The 23,935-nt window shown below is 38.7% G+C and overlaps 1 protein-coding gene across 1 annotated transcript in view; it reads right to left on the reverse strand.

Annotated features, from left to right (window-relative positions):
• The window catches only part of PLCB1 (phospholipase C beta 1), a 405,965-nt gene that overhangs the window by 158,149 nt on the left and 223,881 nt on the right, over positions 1-23,935 (reverse strand). The window contains exon 4 of the mRNA XM_075147729.1: positions 3,311-3,451. Within this exon, the coding sequence (XP_075003830.1) occupies positions 3,311-3,451 (141 nt within the window). The remainder of the gene's footprint in view (positions 1-3,310; positions 3,452-23,935) is intronic.

Consider the following 23,935-nt stretch of genomic DNA (forward strand, 5'->3'; position numbering starts at 1 on the left):
CATCCATCATGATAAGAGCTCCCTGAACTCGATCTCCTCTCCTGTTAGACTAATTCATATTTATATCATACCTGTGAACTTTACTAACAAATTATTTAGCTGTTCTGTGCTTTGGCAGGTAGCATATAAGCAGCAGTTCATTTGGAAATCTGTTGCTCGGTGAAGTAATTTCTCTCCTCTATTACATGCATCAGGATACATACTGTAAGACATTTATCTCAACAGAAGAGACGAGACTTTTTTCATAAGAAAAGACAGCGCACGTTCTTGAAAACGCTTCCTTCAAATCAGAACTGACTATGTGTGAAGGCAATGTTTCTCACACATTTGTTTTTGGTGGGAGGTTAACAAAGAAAGCTGCTCAAATTCTTCACTTTCGGCATCCTCATGAATTTTATTTTAAAAAATATACCAAATGGACATGAATTTATATGGTTTGTTTTACTGTTTTATTATACTGATCAAGCTCTTAAATATGCCTAAGAAGATGGAAAAATAAAGACGTATGCTGGAAAGCACAGTATAGCACAACTTGTGAATCATCTTTGACTACATCATTTTACTTATGGAGGAATTCATCACCTCTTAGTGATGGATCTGATCCAAAGCTCATCAAAATGAGGAGAAACAGATTTCCTTGGGCTCTGGGTAGGGGTCTGTATGGCCAGGATGGACTACTGTGGTGAGAACAGAGTTGGCACAAAAGAGTGTGAGAGGAAAGAGGTGGGAAAGATGGGATGTTCACTTTTGAAGTTACTGGATTTGGGAAGAGAATGAAAAACTGTAGAGGAGACACAGAGGTTCACAGGTTGTACTTCTTCATGTTGGGAATGGAGACAGAGAAAAAGAACATCCGCTCAGAATAGGGTTTGAGAATAAACTTCTTTCTTTATCCTGGCTTCTGCAGTGCTATGTTTGTGGATGCTCCTATCCCAAGAAAAGGCACAGGCACACCCGACTGAAAATATGCAAGGACTGTATCAGTGCTACTTCTCCTCATTATCAAGACACGTCCAGCAATCTGCCTTTTAGACCATTACCTAATGAATTTCAGACTGCATTCTTTGAAGAAACCAGCTGCTCAGTGCCCTTCAGCTCATCGCTAGTGTACTTTAAACATTAGTTACTTTCTCCTGGAGGAATGCACATAAAACAGTACGTTGCGACTACATCATCATTTCTAGCTCTTTATTTAGTTCACTAAGAGCAAGTTGAATAGCCCAAGGCTCATATTTTCATAATTTTCACACAACTTGGCCAGTGGATGTGATGAACAGAGTTTGTAGCAGAACCGGACACCTTCTGCAAAGGAAGAAAACCCCATAATCCTTAATTTTAACTGCCTCACTAAAGTTACAGTTTACTTTGCCTTTCTCCTCCAAGGGACGACTGATCAATACTTGTCACACAACTTGAAAAATAAGGTAACAAAAATGAAGGGTTAATCTGAAAAATATTCCTGCCCTGAAAGGGAGAGGTGGGGGAGGTTTTCATTGGCACTTGCTTTCCCTGGAACATTAGTGAGAGGAAGGGTCAAAATCTGCATGTGTGACGTTGAAAACGTCTTGTATGTACACGCCTTCTCAGAGCTCCCTGATGTGCTTATTTATAACTCCTCTGACTCACTACATGGGTCTTGGAGATGACAAGGACCAGATTCTGTGGTCCAGCAATTATAGAATTGGAAAACATGTTAAAGAAGGAAGAATTTTTAGATGCATTCAACAGTGATCAAACTCTGCTCTCATTGAAACAGTCAGGATATTTAGTACGATTTCAGGGCAAGCACAGTTAATCTGCAATGCTTTGAAAATCCCATCCCCAGGCTACAGTGCCTGAATGAAAAATATGAATTTATTTGGTCTACCGCATTTACAAATAACAAGGAAGGCTTAGATTCTTAGCTACTCACATCGTAGGAGTTACTCAGGATTTAGAGCAGCTGAGCTTTTCTAAAACATGATTTTATCTACAGTATTTTTAACGTTCCATTACCAAACAGAAAATGGCCCTAAAATACCAGTTTCTGCATTGTTTTAGCAAATAGATTATGCTTCACTGATTGCTGGTTAGACAGGAAAGAGAAAAAGAAGGACATACGCTTCTGATTTAGGTGATTTTCCCTCTTCCTTGGCAAGGGCTAACAATTTTTTCTGGTAAAGCTTTAGCATACTTTTTCATTTTCCATCATATGCTTAGTTTTTTGTTTTGTTTTGTTTTTTTTTTTTTCCCCCTGAAGAGTTGTTTCAATTACGTTCACTTTTGCAGTGTTAAGATTTCTTAACCACCCCTGTAGAGTATAGCTGTGCGTTTTCAAGTCTGAGGACAGCACTTCCCATTCAGCGGTCCGTGGACCGCCACAAACTCATTTTGTTTCTATTCATTCTAGAATAGAATTCTAATGGACTCGAGGATGCAAACCATATGAAAGTGTGTTCTGTGCGTGGTTATCTGGAGGCTGTCATCAGTCTATCTACATGAATGGAAGTGGAAAGAGGAGTAGCTTTTGAATGCCAATTTGGAATAGATAAAGCAAAGAGCTCCCACTTCATTAAACACAATTGAGTCATATAGAAATTGGAAGAAGGAAAAAAAAAAACCCCAAACATGTACTAATACCAATCGTAACTTGCTTATCACACACAACTGTGTTTTACGTGGTGTGTTGGACAGAAATGAAGGGACTGTATACCTGCATGGGAAAAATACTTTGCTAAGGTAATGACGTTGACTTCACAATTCTTATCAAGGCTATCAGCAGACAAAATGCAATGCTTAAAATTAACCTTTGAACATGAGCAGAAATGGCCATGTGTGCAAGTTAAACTAAGTGCCTGACTGCTGACATACTTGAGTACACAAGGTAGAGCTGTAGATTCCCACTACTCTGATATAAGTCAACCGTTTACAAACTTTGTTCTCACACAGATGATCCGTAATTTACACACACTTCGAAGAAGCGTGAAAGGGTGATAACTACTGAAAGATATCGATATGTGTTTGGAGAGTCGCAAGTATACATCTTATAGCTGAATTAAAATTTCCGTGTACTATTATTTTCACAATGCTTATTCGGGCTTTACAAGCAATGTTCTGAAGATGAGCACACATATCGGGGGAAAAAATTTGTAGAATTAAGCCAAGAAAAAAAATGACTGCACGTTTCTTCTTTGGTAGTGAGCAGCACAGCTCTATAGCAGAATTGAGGTTCATTTCATAGCAATCTCCACTTTTATCTCATTTATCCATGTCTCAAAACAATAGTTTAAATACATTTTAATTTTATATGTCACAAATGAATGTATATTACCTTTGCTATATCCTCTTGGAATGCCACCAAGTTCAAGTACGATATATTGACCAGGTCTGGACCATAGACAACAGTTATCATTCGATTCTCCAGTCGACCTCCTAGGTTCCCAGCATCCAACAGTTCGCGCAATTTTGGATCCTGCAGGTAAATACATTACAAAACAGTTAAAAATCTTTTGCAAATACTAAAAGAGGTGAATATTTTTGCAAATACTTCGATTTTGAAAACTTGTGTTATTTTGAACATTTTAACATGATGGCACTAGGTTCTAATTGGTTAATTACTCATTAAGTATTTAAAGTTATAAACCCAGAATAAAAAGAAAATCACTACTGTAAATCTTTCAAAGCCTTTGAGCTCTGTATTGGACTAAAAGCTGTCCAGCTGATATAGCTGCAAGTTCTTATTCTCAGTTATTTTGCCTCAGAAGTTAAGCATACATAAACTGTTTTACTTGTCAAAATAACACAATCTGTCCAAAGGCTACTGGCCTCGGCAGATTCTCTATGATTTTAATGGATTTTAGATAAAGCTCAGAATGAGAACTTTGTTCTTCCTAAGGAATTAAGACTGTCTGGAATTAACTGTCGTAAACAATATGAAATGAATAACGGAATTTTGGTGATGCCCTCCTCTTTCTTCTTCATGTCCAAAAGGCCATGCATTATTTAAATTACGAGATATATTCCATTTATATTTAGTTTTCAATCTTTTTTTCAGGTTTCTATCCAATATAGAAATGACTACATAACATTTCTGTGAAGGAAAGATATATTCAATGATTTTTACCAGCTAATAATTGCCTGAACCTCAGCTTCATTGGTAGCATAAACATGTGAGAAACAATTTCAGGTTATTTTGCAACTCTACTAGTTTCTATTAGGCTGCAGCATTCCCAAGAAATGCACTCAGTGTTTTTTCAAGAAAACTGCTTCGTCCTTAGCCTTAAGATGAAGTTCATCAAGGCAAAGACAGATGAAAAGAAGCCCTGCATGACTGAATTCAATCCCTTGAATACAGGCAGTATAATTTGAAAGCTCAGGTTTCCTAAAAGGCAAGATTGTTCAGTCCGGTACAAATACTAAAAAATGGCCAGCAAATAGTACCACTACGTGATGACAGATTCTGTGTAGAGATCAAATGATCCCAAAACTGACACAAATACATACTGCAGTTTACATTTCACTCTCACATGAACCTTTTCCCCCCACTGTCTGCATATGTTTAGTGTTTATGGTACTTCTCAATATTTAATAACTTTTGAATAAGAATCTAAATCTCCACCGACTGATACAAATTAAATTTAGTGTAACAGGATGATAAGCTTAAGATGATGAAAAGGGCCTTTTTTCATGGATCTCACAGGAAATCCTGTATCAACAAGACCTCAGCCTAAAGGGCATCTCCTGATTGGCTTCATATCTGCTTGTAGGCAATGGAGTTACGCGTATGTTCACCAAATACTTCACAAGGTTTAGGAACGCATTTTGAAGTATGGCGTATTAACAGGAAAGAAACTACAAGGCTGTCTATCGTAAAATGCTGAGCCTCATTAAATACTGGGTATGATGGCAAGTGTTGCAGGAGAACAGACAGAATAATCCTATTTGAGGGGTCTGTAAAGAAGGAATATGATTGTGCTCTGAGACAAAGATGATTTCATGGGTAAACAAGGTAATGACAGGCTTTCACATAAGAGAAAAACAGAAGAGGAATATAAAAATAGTCATTGCGTCCCAGAGATGGGAATTTGAAGGAGAAAGACAAAGAAATTGTGTCAATTTACATCTAGGAGAAAAGCTAGAGAAATGCCCTGAAGTTGCTAATTAGCAATGGTGTATTACTAGATGGGTTACTTTCTCTTTTATTTACAGGCTGAATGTTACAAAGCGCTGTTTAATTTCTCTGGGAGATGAGAACTCATCTGCTTTTTACTCTCTATCATTTCAAACCCAAAATCAGACTGATAAATGCTTCTGCTAAAGGGCCGGTCTGGGAAGAGCATCATTCTTTCTGAACTCAAACTGAACAGGATTGTCTGTCTGGTTTTATTCTCTTTCACGTATTTGTCCTTTCTTTCTTCTTTTCCCTGGCCGAACCTCTTGCCTCACAGCTTCACTCTTGGTGATGAAATACAATCATATCAACAAAAGAAGAAAGAAGATAACCTTTTCCCTTTGTTTTTATAGTCAACTATAGGATGTCTCTATGATGGATCATACTCTAATTAGTCTAAGATACGCATTAGCCATGCACCACAGAATAAAAAAGAAACATATTTGAAATGGGATGTTTTTCCAAAGCAAATTCATCAAAAGAGAATATCTGGGACTGGCTCAGCAAGGTTTTTAGAAGTGCAGAGTAAGTGGCCAATCAGGCAATGTGAGTACAAATTTGGTCTGCCAAATTACAGGATTTTCCTCCAGGTTTTAAAGGCAAGAAATTAGACAGATCATCCTCTTTGGGTTGCTGGGTTTGGATGAGTAAAATGTTGAATTCTTCTATTCTGTTTAAGACTTGTCTAACAAAGTTTGAAGCACACAGCAATATATTATCTGGCTGCCATCCAGCACCTATTAATAAAGGGCATACACTGCATATCCTGGGCTATCTCAGTGTAACCTGCAATGTGCTTCACAAACTTAGAATAGGTATTTTTACTATAAGTTCAGTGAAAGAGAATAATTTTGATACTAACAGGATTCACGCCCTTTTTGACCCCTGCCATGGGTGTATTTGCCCTTTAAGGGTGACAGCTCCATTTCCACTTCTCAGTGACATCTTAGCCCTTAACTGATGAGGTCGTATTCTTCAGTTCTTAGATCTGAAGCTCTCAAATTTAGATACCCAAGCACACCATCAGCTCTTCACATTCCTCATGAACAGCTCTGCTCCCTTATTACCGCACTTAGCTGCAAACACTACTAAGGAGGTGAGCAAAATATCCTTTATCAAAATCTTCAAGACTATCGAAGCTCTATGAATCAAAGCCCTTTTTAAAATGTCAGCAAGTTTTCCTGTGGAGATGATAGGAAAGCACATGGAAAAAAAACTAAGCAGCAAGACCATATTTAGCTTCTTTTATGTAAATCGGATTATTTTGATTTTGATAATTCCATTTTGAGGAACGAGACAGAAAGTCTGCTGCTGTTTGGAGCCGCATTTGATATACTGGCTCATGAGCGGACAGATTGTTTTTTGGCGTAAGCTCTTTGCTAGACTGGGGCCTTATTATGAACACATTGAGCGCTTTTAGAGACATTCAGAAGAATTATACCGATTGAATATCGAATATAGGCATTTTTTAAACACCTGAGCTACTGAAGCTCTATCATGCTAGGGAACACGCCCATGGGATGCTCAATAAGCAGCAGGTTATTGACAGTGCCCACGCAACTCAAAGTTCCCTTTGTAGCACAATGATTTATTAAGTCTGGTGTTTGGCAAAGCAGCATCCTTTTGCCTCTTACACTCAAAAGGTTTAGGTGTCAGCTTGTTTTTCCATTCCACTGAAGTCTAGCAAGGAGCTTCAGCTCAAGGACTGGACCTGCCTGAAGACTTGCCCTGAAACCAGGTCAGGAAGGCCAGCGTTTCTGATGGGACACCTCTGTGGTTAAAGGGCTGACAGATTCCCGGGGGGAGACGCAAACTGGGAGCAGGCAAATATAGAGGAGAGGACAAGGATGGTATTGGCAGCACAAACAGCTTTAGAATCCATTAAAAATAAGATTAGCCATGTCAAATTGATGCAAGAGTTGGCCAGAGGGCTACCTGCTCATTTGGTAAAAAGCCCTCCCTATTTGGTTTCGCTGTCTTGACAAAACTATCAAAAGAAATAAATATGCCTTAAATCAATCCAAAACAGAAATAGAAAATAGAAAAAATTAGCCAGAAACATGAAAAAAAAAATAAAATAAAAGCTTATGGAATTCCTATAACATTAATGAACAAACGCTGAATAATGATGTTTTGTTAAAAACCAGGATCCTGTAGACAGATGGATAAAAATAGATTTCAGTCAGACTTCCAAAACTTTCTCCTGTTGTATTTTCCTTTCACTGGAAATCATAAAAATAATGTAAACTTCAAGAAGCTATTCAGCCACATTAATGACAATCTCCGCGAAGACTGCTTTCAGCTGTGGTTGGTGTTATTACAATGTAGCTCTTAACACTTACATTCCAATTAATGTGTGCTCTGCACATTACAGTAAATGCCATAACATCTTTTAATAGCATCCCCATCTCTTTAAACATTTTTCTGAAAACTTGCAACACACCATCTGTCTGCGAAAACTGTCTGTTTTTTAATACATTGCCACACATTTATATAAAAGGCTGCCACGCAGTTCAGTAAAACTCAAACACTGATTTAAACACACCAAGGGGCAGCAGGTCAGCCAAGGTTTCACCTCAGATATAATGCACTGCCTTTTGTTACTAATGCTTCTCAAAGCTGCAGCACCAGCTCCGAGAGCGGCTGTCTCTGATCCCAGACCTACATTAAACAGTAAAAGAATCTGACTGATGCTAAAGATTTTCCTCGGGGTTTAATAGTTACAGACAACGTGATGGCCAAACTGGATGATTATCAAAAGACTCAGCCAGAACTTCTGGGTTGCTAGAACAGTTGTGCAATTAAAGTACTACAGGAAATTTTTTGGTGTTTGAAGACATTAATTTACAATGCAAACAATCTAAAGAGTCATTGTGGACTAAACTACATGTACAGACTACACGTATAGACTACATGCAGTGTGCACTACATTATCTAGACGACACTGAATCCCGCGCATGCAAAACGTCATACGCTCCCTGCCCTCAAACAGCTATCAGCTGTAACCATTTCCTCATGCATCTCATGCAGTAAAATGCTGTCTTTAAACTGTCCATTAAATACTTGAGTCCTACTGAAGCTGTAAGTATGAAAGGCATCCCAAAGGCTCCAAAAGTAGATGTCTAAAAAAAAAAAAAAACAAACAACCCCCAAAAAACCCTCACCAAACCCTACACACAAACTCAGTGTTTATCAACTATTTTCATTACTTCTGTCAATCTGACTTGCAATTTCCAAATGCTTTCTGTTTCTGGTACTAAAAATATGCCATACTCCTTACTTTAAAACACTGTATTTAATGAAGCAAAAGTTTCAGTAAAGCAGGGTTGTGCAGAACTGTACATTTTGTTGTAGATTTTTGAGCTATATTACATAGCTATATGGGTACCTCAGAATTCCCTAGACTCTATAGCATAATCCCGAACTGTTGTATTTGTGTCCTGATAACTTCATGACTGGAGAGGTTAAAAAAATCGGCAACAGAATGTCATCTTAGTTCCTTGCTCATCAGAATAAGATTTCCAAGCATTCAAAACTGCATTTATATTTTTCTAGCTCTTTATGTATCCCAGGAGAGGGCAGACGGGGGGAAAAGAAGTGCAATTAGATAGCTACATATGCAGAGTTTTCCAGGAAACACGCAAGTTTGTGCTTAAATTAAACGAAGAACCTTGCTAAAATAGGACCTTACATTGTGACTCTGTCGAAGGCAAAACTCCCACAGATTTTCTTCAAATAGAACAAAGTCTTATATCTTCAGGAATGCCTTACCACAGAGTGTTTATCAACAAAAATGTATATACATGCATGTATAGTTCATATATTTGACCCAGATTTCAAAATATCAGGTCTTAACACTTCAAACATCAGGTAGGTAGCTGCAATAGGGGCAGTATGAACAAAAAACACTAAGTTTCTTTTAAAATCAGACCACTTACCGCTATGGCTAGCTAAGGACTTCAGCAGACTTCCCAAGCCCCGACTCCACTGAATTGATCCAACTGAACTCCACAGTGCAAGCTGCCCAGCACAGAAGGAGGTTACTTTCTAATAAGGAGTTACTTTCTAATACCCTGTTGAAATGATTTCTGTACCATTTCTGGTGGCTAAAGCACACAGTTCTGGTCTGCACGACTTCTTGGGTCCATGATGATACTTGAGAATTGCTTCTTATCTTTGTCCCTACAGGTTAAGTATCTCATCTTGTCCAGTGACCCCATCTGCAGCTACAGGCAAGCAAGAAGTGAAGCACCTCCCTAGGAGGTATTTCCCCACCTGTGTCACAGAGGAATAAATTACCCACCTGACAGTCTGTTCTCTGCCTAGTGAGTACACGAGGTGCAGGTGCAAGCTGTTTACAGGAGATGTCTAACTTCTGGAGGTGAGACAATCCCACAGCAAGTGTCCCACCCCAAACCTCTCCTTGCAAAGGGACCATCACTCTGCGTTGCCTCTTAAGCAGCTGTGAACTGCTGCAGTGCACCAGCGCGACCCTCAGAAACAAAATGCTCTTGCTAACTGGATTAAATTTACTGTTAACAATCCCAATACGGATTTCAAAGCTGGTTCAAATACCCTTTCTGTCACACATCACCTAGCAACAGTACAGGACTAGGAACTTCCCATCAAGTGGATTGACAGCCTCATCCTTCAAAGAAACTGTGTGTTTCTCCTCTCTCGCCTTCCTTTGTTGAGACCAAAGTCAAAACTATCAAGAGTTTATCTTTCAGCAATCCCTTTCACCAATTAAAGAGAATGTCCATACATGGGAATCACACCTACAAAACTCAATGACAGGATTTTGTCTGTCTTCCCTAATGACAGTCATGTGAAATGAATATACTCCAATTACTACATCAAAGATACTCAAAACAGTGTTCTCCAACTCTCTTTTCTATTATTACACAGAATTCATGGGAAGTTTGATATTTAAATATATTCATTTATATCATCAAGCCATTCTTACCAAATTCATTATCATTAAACCAGAAATAAAGTTAGTCCAATAAAGAGAAAAACTGCACTATGGTTTTTAATACAAATATGTCTTCACAGATTTCGCAAAAGTGCATCAGATCTACATATATCCGACATATTTGCAAATACTTATTCTTTGAATTTTTTTCTCATTTCTAGGGTTTCAGAATGGATTCCAAATTTTGCATATCACCATAGCTACCTATGCACAGAAATGGAGCCAGTATCTTGCTTAAGCCCCCGAGTCTTCAAGATACCATTTTTGTGCACACTAAGTCAGTGTCTACAAAACCAAAGGATGTTTCTTAAACAATATCTCTCAGTAATCTAAACTCGTCTTAAGTTGACCATCTGCTCAGTTAATACGGTGGAATATTTCTAGAGCTAACACAATATTAGGTAAAAGGAGTCAGAAATGCTTTAGACAAAGAGTCAGTCCCTGAAGAAGGAGATCAGAGACATCCACTGCCTTCTAGGACAGATCTTGCTCGGTACCTGCAGCAATAGTGAATGCCTCAGACGCAACTAAAATCCAAGGGCTCTTCTTCCCATAGAAATTATCAGGGATGAAAGGATACCATAAATCATACATCAAACAGTCAATCCTGATTAACTCTCTCTGTGAAACACTTATTCCAGAACAACAGTTGCTTTTCCCAAAATAGCCGAATCCAATTCCATGCTTGAAGTGAGAACATCCAGTTTACCAGGAACAGGTTATGAAAAATAACAAAGCTACTTCTTTTTCTATGATGTAAAACTTTTGAGGAAGAGAGAATATGCACCAGCAAAAAGCATACTTTTCTTCAGTAGAGAAATAAGAGGTAAGCAAACTTATACCTGTACAAATTATATTTAACTTCGGAGAGGACTGTGTCAATACGCATTTCCAAATATAATTCTAACTTTGAGTTCTGAAAATGCGGGATGAATTCAGAAATTTCATGTTGGCTTTCTACAATAACCACACTACAAGACATGGGATATTTAAAAACATAAAATGTTATTAATCAGTATTTTTATAATACTTATGGACACCCAAAAAACCCATTGAGTATTACGTCAGCAACCGGGTCAAGGGGACAGAACGTATCCTTAGCAAGTTCACAGATGACACCAAGCTGGAGGGAGCAGCTGATATGCTGGAGAGCAAGGCTGACAGATCCCTTCCAACCTACAGTTTTCTACGACACTGTGATTTCTGTACCAGACGTGACCACTTGTGTTACAAGGACTTACTGGAGACAACACTATGCACCTACTGATAGATCCTCAGCACCAGGTTTGCCAAAGATGCTATTTCTCCTCACAGTAAAAAATCAGATTGACTTCTGGGGAAAAGGGAGGGATATACCCAAATAATGATTTCAACTTCAATGCCATATTCTGTGAAAACAGGATTTTATATAAAATACAAAGAGAATGAATTGTACGTGCTAAGGAAAAGCCCAGGGACAAAAATACGGCCACCTCATTCCTCTTTTTCTGACCTTTCTCACAGTTCAAGTGATCCAAATCCAGCTTCCCTGGGTCTCCCATGCTCTCATGACAGAACATTAAGCAAATACTCAGCCTGCATATTTGTTTAGTTCTCTTTCTAAATGTCCATATTTCTTGGAATTTTTTTTTAGGTTCATGGTATTTAAGTTTTAACTTGGTTGCAAGATTGTGTGTTCTAGCAAAAAACAAGTGACAGCATAAACCATCTAAGTAAAATCAGACCAAATGTGGTATTTTTCAGTCCTTTTGGATGTGGTTGTGATTAACATGGAAGTACTTTGTATCTCACAGTATACATCTTAATTTAAATGACAATTGAAAAAAGGCAAAATACGTAGAAGCTACAACGATGCACAATCTTCCTCTAGATGTTTTCTAACTCACTAACAATTTTATCAATTTTTATTAGCTGCAGATGGTTCATTATTTTAAAAATGATCTTTAAGCACACACATTTCCTTTCACTGCTTTTCCTTTCTCAAAATACTTTGAGATTTTCTTCAAAATAATTTTCAAGGAAGAGATGAAGAGAGAGCGGAGAAAAGAAACTTCTCTCATTTTCATGTTACTTTTGTTAATTCATTTTCTTTGGTCTGTATGAGACTATTGAAACTATAAAAAGTCTTAGAATGAAATGATTTCTACAGCAGGTTGCACAGCACGTAAGGGCAGGAATAGCTGGAACAGCAGCTTAATTTTCACTTATCTATAAATCTCGTACGTGTTGTTCTTCCAATTCTCAATTGCTCTGTAGAGTTATTTTAATAGGGTTACTTCAGAGGTTGAGGTACAATCAGCTATTCATTTATACATCGTTTGTAAAAATCTGAGATGCTTGGAATGAGTTGAATGAGAGGTATTGCATGAATGCCCACTGTGCTTTTTGGAGTGCTCCATAAGGGCTGGAGTATGATCACTTGCATTTTAATGCATTTTTTTAGCTGGTGGAATTATGTACATCCAGACGGTCTGTAATGCTGAGTGCAACAACTACCCACCCCATATAAAAATAACAGATGAAACACAGAAAGCTATAATTGAAAACATCTGACTAACGAGCTGTTTATTATTGTAACATTTCAGCCACACTCATCAGGAGAAAAAAAAAAAGAAAAAAAAAAAGAGATATCCTACTTGGCCATGCTAGCATTATTTTGTTCTATCTTACCTGTTTGAGAGACATGTTTTGCTATAATTTTTTCAATCACAAAGTCATACGGGATGCTTACTGGTAAAGGTTTCAATTTACCTGATTTCAATTATTGCAAAAACCCACTATCCCCATTACCTTTAAGTATTTAATTCTAGGCAACTCATTTGCAACATAGCAAAGAAAAAGAAACCATTTCAATGACGATGCAGCAACAGTCATAATTTTTTCCTTCTCGGACTGTACTAGATACTCCACGATCAGACCACGAGCTTACAAGAGACTCTTAATAGCACATCTATTTAACTACTGACCGCCAACGACAAGTTCTCGTGCACTGTCACTTGTCACAAAACCTTCACTACATCTTGTTACATATCACTAACAATAATTCAGCCGTAGAAACATATTTAGACTCTTGACATTTGAAAATTGGTGCAAAATTAGTCAGCACGGATGAACTTACTTCCTGCAGATCTCAACAGAGTTGTCCTGGCTCGTGGTGACTGTCCAGCTCAATGGGAATCGGAGCCAGGGCACCAAAAGGCAAGGGAGTGCTCACTAGCTGAATGGTGCCTTGACTCTGAAAACATAACTACAACCATAAAGTCAGCTAAAAAGTCACATGGCAAAATCATACAGCAGATGCCACTGCTTCAGATGATAAAGTTAAGAGAGAGGAAGTAATGTATAATCAAAACAAATTATTTAAGATTGCTTTTTAAAGGTTGGTCAGCTTCAATTTACTCCAGAGAGGATGATCTTCTCTAAGTACATTTTAACTTTTTATATAAATATCTAACAGAAAAAGACTAGAAATAGATTCCTGTTTTAGAACACAACATGACCAGTGAAAAAAATAAGTAAAATCTACAAGGAGTATGAGTAAGAACTACAAATATGTTTTTTTGGCTGAGGAGAGAGAGAAAATAATGAATAAATGCAGAAACTGGATTTGGGTGGTTGTATGACAGATTAATTTTACTACCTGTGAAAGTACAGGAAACGTGTTCAGCCATTGCTAGGAAAAGAACATCCAAACACTAATGTCTTTGGCAAGCAGCTGCAGAGAGAAGGAATTCTTCAAGGAATGCTATGGACGTTATTTTAAGCAGTTGGTTTTGTACTCTATGGTTTTGAGAAATAATCGATAAAGGGGATATAAGAAGGGTGGCTGGATCGATCTGAGATCAGACTCGAAGAAGAACATAACACATCAACTTGGAGAATAGTCCTGATGGAAATCCTGAGTCCTATGTCCTTGTGAGCAGTCAAACGACATGAGAATACCAAGATAAAGATGATGGAAAATCAGTGCAAGAAGAAAGTGATGGAAATGGTCCCAAAAGAAAATGGACTATATGACACGAGGTCCACACGAAGTCACATCCAGATGCAGACACGCTGGTGCAGTGAGCAACTTTGTGCATCTGAATTATTCACAGGTGTTACAGAACTAAAATTCGCTCATAAACACGTCTCCACCTGTACATTTGCAGGTATGGAGTATTAAGACAACTACATTTAGAAGTAGTGTCAGCAATAATTCCCAACTTGGTCCTTCAAGCTTCTCCATTTCTATTAGCTTTTCTCGTGGTTCACAGGAAAACCAAGAGGGGCAATAGTTGTCGCCCTTTAGAAAGCAGACAGTACTCCTCACTGAGTGAACACCTCCTCAGTTAAAAATAAAACTGCATCCTTGAGATCCATTGATTGCTCTTTCCCACAGCGGAAATAATTAAACGGTACTTTGGGAGAGTGCAAGGAGCCAGAGGATATTTGCCACCTCAAAACCTTGCATGATTTTGAAAACTTTGAAAACTCTTGTCTAAGTACCAATACAAGCTGATGCACTGAAATTAAGAGATAACTGGAATTCTGCATTAACTCACACCCTTAACAACTCTCCTCACTTCGAAGATGCTAACCTGGATTTACAGTAGTTGAGAAAGGGTAAAAATTGGCACAGGAAGTTTAACAGTTATTAATTATTTTTAAACGTGCCTTGTACAAACCATGGCAGCTGCCAAAGAATTCAACTTCTTATATTTAGAAGGTGGATCAGCACTTCTCTTCCTAATATCACTTGCGAAGTGCCAGAGAGACTTCTAGTTATCCAAGAATTTAATGAACTACATCCAACAAATTAAGGCTGTTTCATTTAGATAAGAGGCTTTCCAACTTAAAGGATAAAACAGCCTTCAAGGCAATGGAAAATAAAACACACTTCCGTGTGTATAAACTACCCAAGCAGTTAGTTAATTCTAAAAATGACATTTTAGCTGGGGGAAGTCGAGTAAATAGGCTTGGCACGCAGACTGCAAACCAGAAGAGCACACAGGAGGCTGGAAAGTCCTGCAAAAACTCCAGGCCACGCTTTGTGCTCCCCCCTTTGCCGTGTTCCCCAAGGATCCCCACGGATCCCCAGTGGAGTATTTGACTGAGCAAAACTATGTGCTCCAGGGTTTGACCAAAAAATTTCTCAAAGGTTATGAAGTCCAACACTTTTTGAAAAGGGAATTAAAAATATTTCGTGCACATAAGATTATGGCACTGAGGGTACACTTTATCCAGTTGGATCCTTTCCAACACAACCTTGGAAAAACAAATCGTTACAGTGCATGCAATTTGGAAAGGAATATTCTGCAAATATAAGAATATCCTACATGTCACTTCCCCGAAACAACATCATTTGACACTACGGGTTTTACAGCACAGTTTGCATAAAGATGTATCTTAAGCAGACACTAACTTCAAGACAGAATTTAATAGCTTCTCTAAAATATTTGTTGTTGGAGCTAGATTTTCAGCTGTTTTAAAACAGTAGCCTGGTGCTTATGCAGTAATTTTTTTTTTTTTCATTGAGTCTTATCAGACACACCAAATCGCGTAAAGCATTTGCCCACAGAAAACGTTAGTGAAAGATAACGGTTCCTCCTGATGGGATAAACCAGTGAGGTGTAATACAATGACCACACTCACTCACACCATGCATGCTAGTCTGCAGGCGATTTAACATGATATTTAAATACGTTAAATCAGGTAAGATGTGGCCTTTGCTGTGGAAGACCTCTGTGTCTGTCTCTCCAGCTAAGGTGGGGAACTGTTGTATTCACAGTGCAAAGCCAATGTCAACAACGATCAACTGCCGGCAAGGAGCAGGAGAGAGGAAGATCGGCTGGAAGTGCAGCAATTGTAGGAAGATTGACAAAGCCAGGGTTTAGGCTAAAGCTGAAAGGATTTAAGGGGTTTGGATCAGACCATCAGGAATGAGATGCACGGTTAAATCCCTGATGCTGCAACTTGCTAAAAATGGTTATCCAGAAACACGCACAACTCCTTCTCTGTGCAACAGGCTGCAGGATCAAGCAAAGGCAACTTGACCTTGACCTCCAACAGTAATCGTAATTTGGCTTTAGCACACAGTTCTTCTGTTTTACAGCATACATTATTATAATGTGTTAATACTTTGCATTTCTTGAGTTCTTTTTTTCCCTCCTTTTATCCTCATCCTTTAACATGAAATAAGAAAACAAACACAAAACCTGGACATCTCTTGTGATAACAGAGATGAATTTCAGTGCCTTCATTTCCTCCCTCTGTAAATTGAGTTTTTCTCTCTTTTGCTGCTCTTAAAGCCTACTGAATTTCATTTTTCTTATATTCCCACCAACAGCTCGTCTCACTGAAAGTGTTAACACAGCAGAAGTCTTTTTTTTTTTCTTTAAATCGTTTTTAGAAAGAGAAATAAATGTATGCTTCATACTTACACATCTAAATAGACTCTGAAGTGATGAAGCATATAACCTTATTGCATTAATAGGAATAGAGTTAAGACTTTCCCTTTCTTGCATGATTATGTAGCCGAGTATGCTACTTTGAAAAGCCAGAAGAACCCAGCCCCATATTGGCTTACAGTAGGAGTATATCTTGCCACAGAAAATGGCACAATGCCCTTAATGTATCTATACCTCCTGGAATTTAAAAGCATCAAGATACAGCTGGCTAATAATTCTGTCAGCAGGGTAAGTGCTTCCCACTGACCACATCCGAGGCCCCCTCGTCGTGCCAGGAGTTTGGGAGGGGATGCTGCTGTTTAGCCATCCCCCACCAAGCAGCCGGGAGGGTGGTGTGTCATGTCATATATGTGTGTCTATATATGTATTTATTTCTTTATTGCCTCCTCCTCCAGTGCAGCCTTTCCTTCCAGTGTTTTCTCCTCTCCAGTGGTGGAGGCATTACTATATTATTTTTCTTGCTAGCTTTCAACGTATAATTGTCTCCAAAGACGACACAGAGGTGATATCTGTATGCCTCTGCTGTGAGGCAGAAGTAACATGTCTCAGGTCTGCTAAACATTTAAGTGCCCTTTGAAGATTTATGAAGGTGACAGTTTCAAGTCTGTGGAGACGTATGTGACTGCTGAACGCGTCTGTATAGAAAAATATGGAGCAAATGCTTTGCTGGTGTGAAATAATGGCATCTGTTTGCCCCAGGTCAGGGCCTCGCATCACTTCAATACTGAATCGCACACTTGGACTGCTCCGGTCTAGCCTTATTATTGTACATAAATAGATCCTAAGAGCTAGTGTGGTGCACTGCCTTTCTATTCTTTGCAATGTGTATGCAATATATGATATTACCCTCTTGTTTTACAGCATATAAGAAAAAGCTTGGTGTTTTGGTATTTTTTTTATAACTACAAAAAGTCTATGGAAGCTTTCTGTAATTTTCTGTTGCATTTAACTTTTCAAGGGAGACTTATTATAGAAAACTGAATCCCCATAGTACTTTGAAAAACTCTTCTAAGTCTGTGAAATCGGATCTTTACAGCAGCCTTGCTAACAAGGCTACCTGGAATGACAGTGACTCCCAACCACTAACACATGCAAGACAGGTGACTTACCCCACGAACAAAACAACCCCCCTACAGAGAAAAATCTTGTGTGTAATGGATTGATATTATAAACAGGGAGATCAATAGTGCCTGGAGTCAGCCTGAATGCTTAATTTAATGACTCCCCGAAATAGCAGTAATACAAGGCCACGTGGTGCATGCTGGCACCTACCTGAGACTATAGGGCAATACAGGGTCAAAGTCATCCAGGGACCTTTTTCCCCTTTTCCATATTTTCCATACCATTTAGATACTTAAATAGGTTAGGGTTTGTTTTATTTGTTTGGTTGGCTCTTTTGAAAAAAAAGGACCTAAACTGATGTCTGGAATTCTTTGAGAATATTGTACACTATTTATATTTATATAATAAAATATTTGCATATTTATATAACATAATTTATATTGGCACCATGATCTGTTTTTAATCTTTACACACGGTAGTGCTGCTTGTGGCATCTGCCCCTTTCTGTGACTGTTTGAAAGTGGCTACTCACTGTGCAAGCACAAGTAACAACAGGGAGTAAATTCTCAGTAAATTTTAAAATGTCTATTTTGATTTTGTTTTTAATCCTGTCTCATGACTAAGCTACTAGAGGAAGGGAACAACAATACGTTTTGAAAGAGGGCTAAACGTAACATTTGGAAACTTACTATTTGGGCAGGAAAAGAAGTACAGCCTTATACCTTCCCTTGGAAAAATACTGTGCCTGATAAAACAAATGGTGAATGGAAGTATGCTTGAGCAAAGTTCTGGGCAGAATTCCCAGAAGAAATTTATTTTTGGCTTATCAAGTTTCTAATCTGCTTTTTAAACCAGGCTACTGAATAGGTATAAATCTCCTGAATGGCATGAAACTATAGAGACAGAAAGTTTTAGACTACAGTGGATGTCATCTACCCAGATATCTGACCTACGGAGTCCTTTAACTGCAATTCTAATGAGATACTACAGTAGCTTGTCCAAAATCAGAACCGTACTAATGTTTCAGATGGATTTTAAAAATTTTAAAAAACCCCAACCAAACAAAATAAATACTGAAAATACCGCTGGTATTTTCAGTATTAATACAAAAGAACAGAGAAATTTAAATTATAATGGAGAAAATTTAAATAATAGAAAGTTACAATGATTGACACAAATAAACTTACTACTGCCCCCAAACCAGTCTGCTATAGCCTACTATTTTGCTGGAACCTTTAGCAAACACATCTTAATGCCACAGATTTAGTTTCTTGATGTTTTCCATCATTTAGCACCATCAGGCAGGTTACAGCTTAATCTGATATAGCTTTTCTCTGCCAGCCCTAAATAAAATGGAATTTCCATGTTCTTCATTTTATCTTTGCTCAGCCTTCAAACTCTGGAAACTTGATCTTTAGTTTTTTGATACCATGCCTGGCTTGTCATTCTCTGAAAACAAGTGTAGTACAGAGAGTCTGATTCAGCTGTCTAAAGAGCAATTGCATGCAATACCAACGTCACCCCTCACAGCAACTGCAGGATCAACTCTCCCTACAAACCGTAGAGCCTCATTGGATGGTCTCGCAGAACAAAGAGTGATACCCAGGAAAAAAAATAGATCAAAATTAATAGTATGTTGGAATAAATAAGAAAAATTGTTTGAATTTTTTTTTTTAATGCTTACATTTCCTTTTAAAAAAGAGCACTTGCAAATGGCGAGTCTACTGCAATCCAAGATGAAATTTTTGAGATGAGTATTGGGGCAGTTTTTGCCTCAGTGCCTGACTCTCTTCTGCTGCCATTTTGCAAGCCATTTGAATTTTTGTTTGCTTCTTCTATCTGTAAAACACATCTAATGATACCCATGTCTTCTGTCAAGGGTTCTGTGACCTATAAAGCTGGAAAGTGCTATCTAAGTTCTTAATTCATTTGGTATCTTCCAATGAAAAGCTCCACTCCTCTTGACAGATTTAAAGTGCATAATATCTAATAATATGCCCCTCCATCTTCCTGACAGTGCCTCTTCTCAAATTCCCTTTTCATTTCTTTAGGTTTGGTTCTTTGGATCTTACTCAGCCTTTATGAAGTTTGGGATAACAAATCAATCTACATCATTCTTCTTCGAAGTCAAGGAAAATCATGCCCCAATTTTTAGCTGTTGGCCACGCTTGCTCTAAGACTGTGAGGGGAATACTCATAAAACCTACGCTAGGCACGTAATCCCAGAGAGGCTACCAGAGAGGCGGTTCTCCCAGATCAGTTATTTAGTGTTATATGATAATACTCAAATGCCCTCAATTCCCTGGACATCCCATTGGAGCCAGGAGGCTTGGCTCAGATCAGACCCTTGCGGTGCCACACATGGAGACTCTACACCTTCTTTCAGAAACCTGTAAATGTAACAGCAAGTTCGTGCTCCAGTGAAAGGAATGAAATAGATGCATAAGGAAAGCACGGAGCACAACAAACTTACTTGCTTTTTACTGCGCTGAGTACAACCTCTACCGATACGCAAGCCAGTGCCTTTGAGATGAGCAAGCTGCTCCGGAAGGATGCCCGCTGACTTCATGAACTAGGAAGAGAAACTAATGAACTGATCTAGCTAATCTTGTGATAAGGAGAAAATTGAAATCTTGCACCTTAAAAAATAAGGAAAAGAAAAAGACTTTCTTAGACACATCGGCATGAGTTTTCTGCTGCTTCTCTTGAGACCTCCTCCAAGATTCTTTCCAGACGATGAAGTATGCTGACTGTTTCAAAGGAAAACAAATGTCTATCGAAAAACAAGCTCCTATTTTTTAAAATCTCAGAGCAGCTCAACATGCTTTTTCCCCTCAGATCAAGTGTCAGCAGCAGTTGAGCAAATACCTGACCATGGCATATTTTATTAGATCAACTGTCAGGCAAAGTCTCTTTTGCCTTTAAAAAAACCACGGCCACACACAAAAAAGGGAAAAAACAGAAAAGCAAAATAGGAAGCACTTTTCCAGGTGGATTTCTACAAAGATTGCTTAAAAAAGCTTCCAAATACTAAATTAATGCCATTAATGGAAGCACTATGCAAGTGGACTTAAGAGATGCTGAATATAACATACAAATATAGCCCAGGGACTGGCTGACCGCCTGCGGTGTGAGCAGCCCACGCTGCGAACCATATCCATCTACCTCCTGGTTCATTTTGCTGTGTCTAGACAGAAGCGGTATAAAACATTTACAAGGTAATACAGCAAAATTACAGAATAAAATGTGAATTTAAAGCTTTGCTCCGAAAGTAGCTCAAATATTAGTATACTGTGTGGCTCAATTACCAATAGACGTTCAGCATGGACAGCCATGGGGTTCACCTTGTCCTCCAAACCCCCAAGCCATCAGGACAGAGGAGCCGCTGGAGCCCACCACAGCCCCCCCCTTGCCTACAGGTTCAATCTGCTTTCAAAACAAGGATATGCTCTTAAATTTCACCTTGCAACTACAGGGAACGTAGCTGTGGGGTGCCCAGCTGTCCTGCAAAACAGGCATGGCTTTAGGACACCAGTTCTAGTGACATCCAGGTGTTGTACATGCAAATGTGGTGCCATCCTACCCAGGGAACGGGAAGGGCTGTGTTCAGGACTTCAGTGATGAAGACTGATGGACTTTGAGAATAAAAGAGCATTTGGGATGAACTACGCTGGTACTCTTTCAGAAACGAAGCTGTACCATGGGGAACAAACTGCATTAACGCTTCCTTTTGTGAATAATCCCATTGATTTTAACATGAAAGCCAGAATGAGTAAGTCCCACATTCACATGACAACAAAGAAAAGCAGATGCCCACAGAATACAGGAAGAGTTAGGTAGGTGTGGGCTGCTTTAATGTGATGTTCTTCGAATATAATAGTCATGGGGCGATGGCTTCCCACCGACGCAAGAGTAATTAGGCAATACTGAATCAAGCCATGAAGCGGCAAAATGTCTGCCCCTTCCCCCTCTTGCTTTAACGGTGCTGATTTCTCTCGTGATCTTTAGTGGGAGCTTTGCAGAAGAGGAGAATGAGTCCAGAACAAGGCGAGAGATAAGTATTACGAGTTGCAGTTTATTCCTAAATTTCTGGTCTAACTCCTGTTGGTGGTGGGAGCTGTGCATGCACCCAGGCTGTAACTGGGCTGTCCAGTTCAGCAGAACACTGAAGCAGATGCTTAACTGAAGCACCTGCGTAGTCCCGGTAAAATCAGTGTACTGCAGATTCACAAGTAAGATGCCCAGAAATTTCACTTTGTTTTTTTTTAAGGGACTTTAATTATATTTACATTTACTGCAAGAACTCTTTACATTTCCAGTGTGGCTTGAATGGGCTTTCATATAAAGAAAATCAGTTTTTTTTCTTGTTTTGATGTACCTATTTCTGATATATTTCTTTTTCAAAGGTGTGACATTTTAACATGGGCTTATGAAAAAAGAAATGCTATTTAGAGAAGGGTATACATTTTCGTAAGAGCTTCGATTTAAAAGGAGCTGAAAATAAGCCCTTAAAATCTTTGAAGAATTATATTGCTCAGGTACAAAACACAGAGAAAACTGATTATTTTTCAGGCAGTAGAAGAAATGAGTGAGCAGCTTTGATATTTGTAAGACAATGTCACTTGCTTTTTCCTTTCCAGGCCTTATTTTAAATATTCATATCTGAAAGTCGCAGGAAGCCTCTCCATGTTATTAGACACACAGAATGAAGTATTTCATAGGAGAAACAGAAAGGTTTTCTGTTAACCCACATGCTGTCTCGGAAGAAAGCAGTGGAAAAGGGGATGGGGAGGATGGCTCACACACCTGAGACAGTTTTTCCAATTAAGACATTTTTCAAGTATAATCTTTTAATAGACTTTTAACCTGACTCAGATAAACCTGAGACCCAGACCTGCCCTCACCAGGGGTTTGTTCTTGGAATTAATACAGGCCATTTTCTAGAATGAGAGAAATAATGTTTAAGAAAAATGAATTCTTAGATAAGAACTAATTTCTGCACTAAGATCCAAGAATTTGGCCACTGTACTTTGTGGACAGTAAAGAAATGCTAAACATATAAGATTCCTGTTGAGATACCAGTAAGTATATCTGGTAAGAAAAACCAGAAGGTTTTTCAGAAAATAAAGGTCGTGGGTCTGGACCTATGTCCCTAATTCACTCCCTTTTATGTCTCAGTACTGCAAGATACAAATATGAGCTCTGACTCTTTGGTAAAAATTGGCCTTAATAGAGCAGGACCTGTCTCCGTGGACTTCTACTGACCCTCAGCCTCACTGAGAAAGTGTGGAAGCAAAAGGGAACCCTTGCTCTGCTACCACTGCGGTTTCATCAGGGCTTTAGCACCTACCCCGAGCAGCGGCTGCCACTCACTCACCTGAAAGTCTTTCCCAACTGGTTTCCCGATCTTGTCTGGACCTTTTCTGCCCATTATTCTTTCTCTATCGCTACTTCTTGGCATACGCTTTGCTATCTCAAGTGATCAGCTTACAATATACATGAGTCTCATTTAGGCTTTTGTATTGCTGATTTCATGTTGTGTATCTTAACCGATACTCTCCGCATAGTCAGGGTAAGCTGTAACGGGAAAATCCAGGCAGGCTGGCCTGCATCAAATATGGTTATACCCGTATCTATGCACTTTCAAAATGAAGAAAGAACTATGCCTGCCATGCAGTTGGATGGAGACTTTTGTCACTAGCTCTGGCATGGGTTTATCTCCAGGTACACCAGTGTTTTTATATACATAGTAGGAGTGCACATCACCATCTATGCTATGACACAGTTGCAATTTAAAAAGCCAACATTTGCCAAAAGGTATCAATTTTAAAATTCATTTTATGAGAGAAAACGGTAGCATCCTAGATAACATCACCATCTACGATACCACGGACATAAGCATTAGAAAGTTAGAGCTTTTAGGGTGGTACTACTTCTATTTTTTGCCAAGAATGTCCTACTTAATGCTGTATTTCAGTTCTTTTTTCAAATTTCTTTTAAGAGCCACCACATACTTAATTTGCCTGGATCATTGTTTCAGCCCATGTGGCTCCTGCTACATTGTGTCTTCTGTGAATTTCAGCAGCTGACATCCTTGACTTTCTTTGGTTGGAAGGAAAATTAAATATACACCATTTAATCAGCCTACATATGCTACAGTTTTCCTTTATGCTGTTAGGGTATAATAGCTTGGCCTTTATTTGCAGCTAACAGTCTCATAATTGTTTTTGATAAAATAATGCAGCGTTTGTTCAGCTCTGCAAAATAGAAATGCGTAAAAATGCAAGCCAAAGGAGTTAT

The sequence above is a fragment of the Calonectris borealis genome, chromosome 3 (assembly GCF_964195595.1).
Source record: "Calonectris borealis chromosome 3, bCalBor7.hap1.2, whole genome shotgun sequence".
Lineage (NCBI taxonomy): Eukaryota > Metazoa > Chordata > Aves > Procellariiformes > Procellariidae > Calonectris > Calonectris borealis.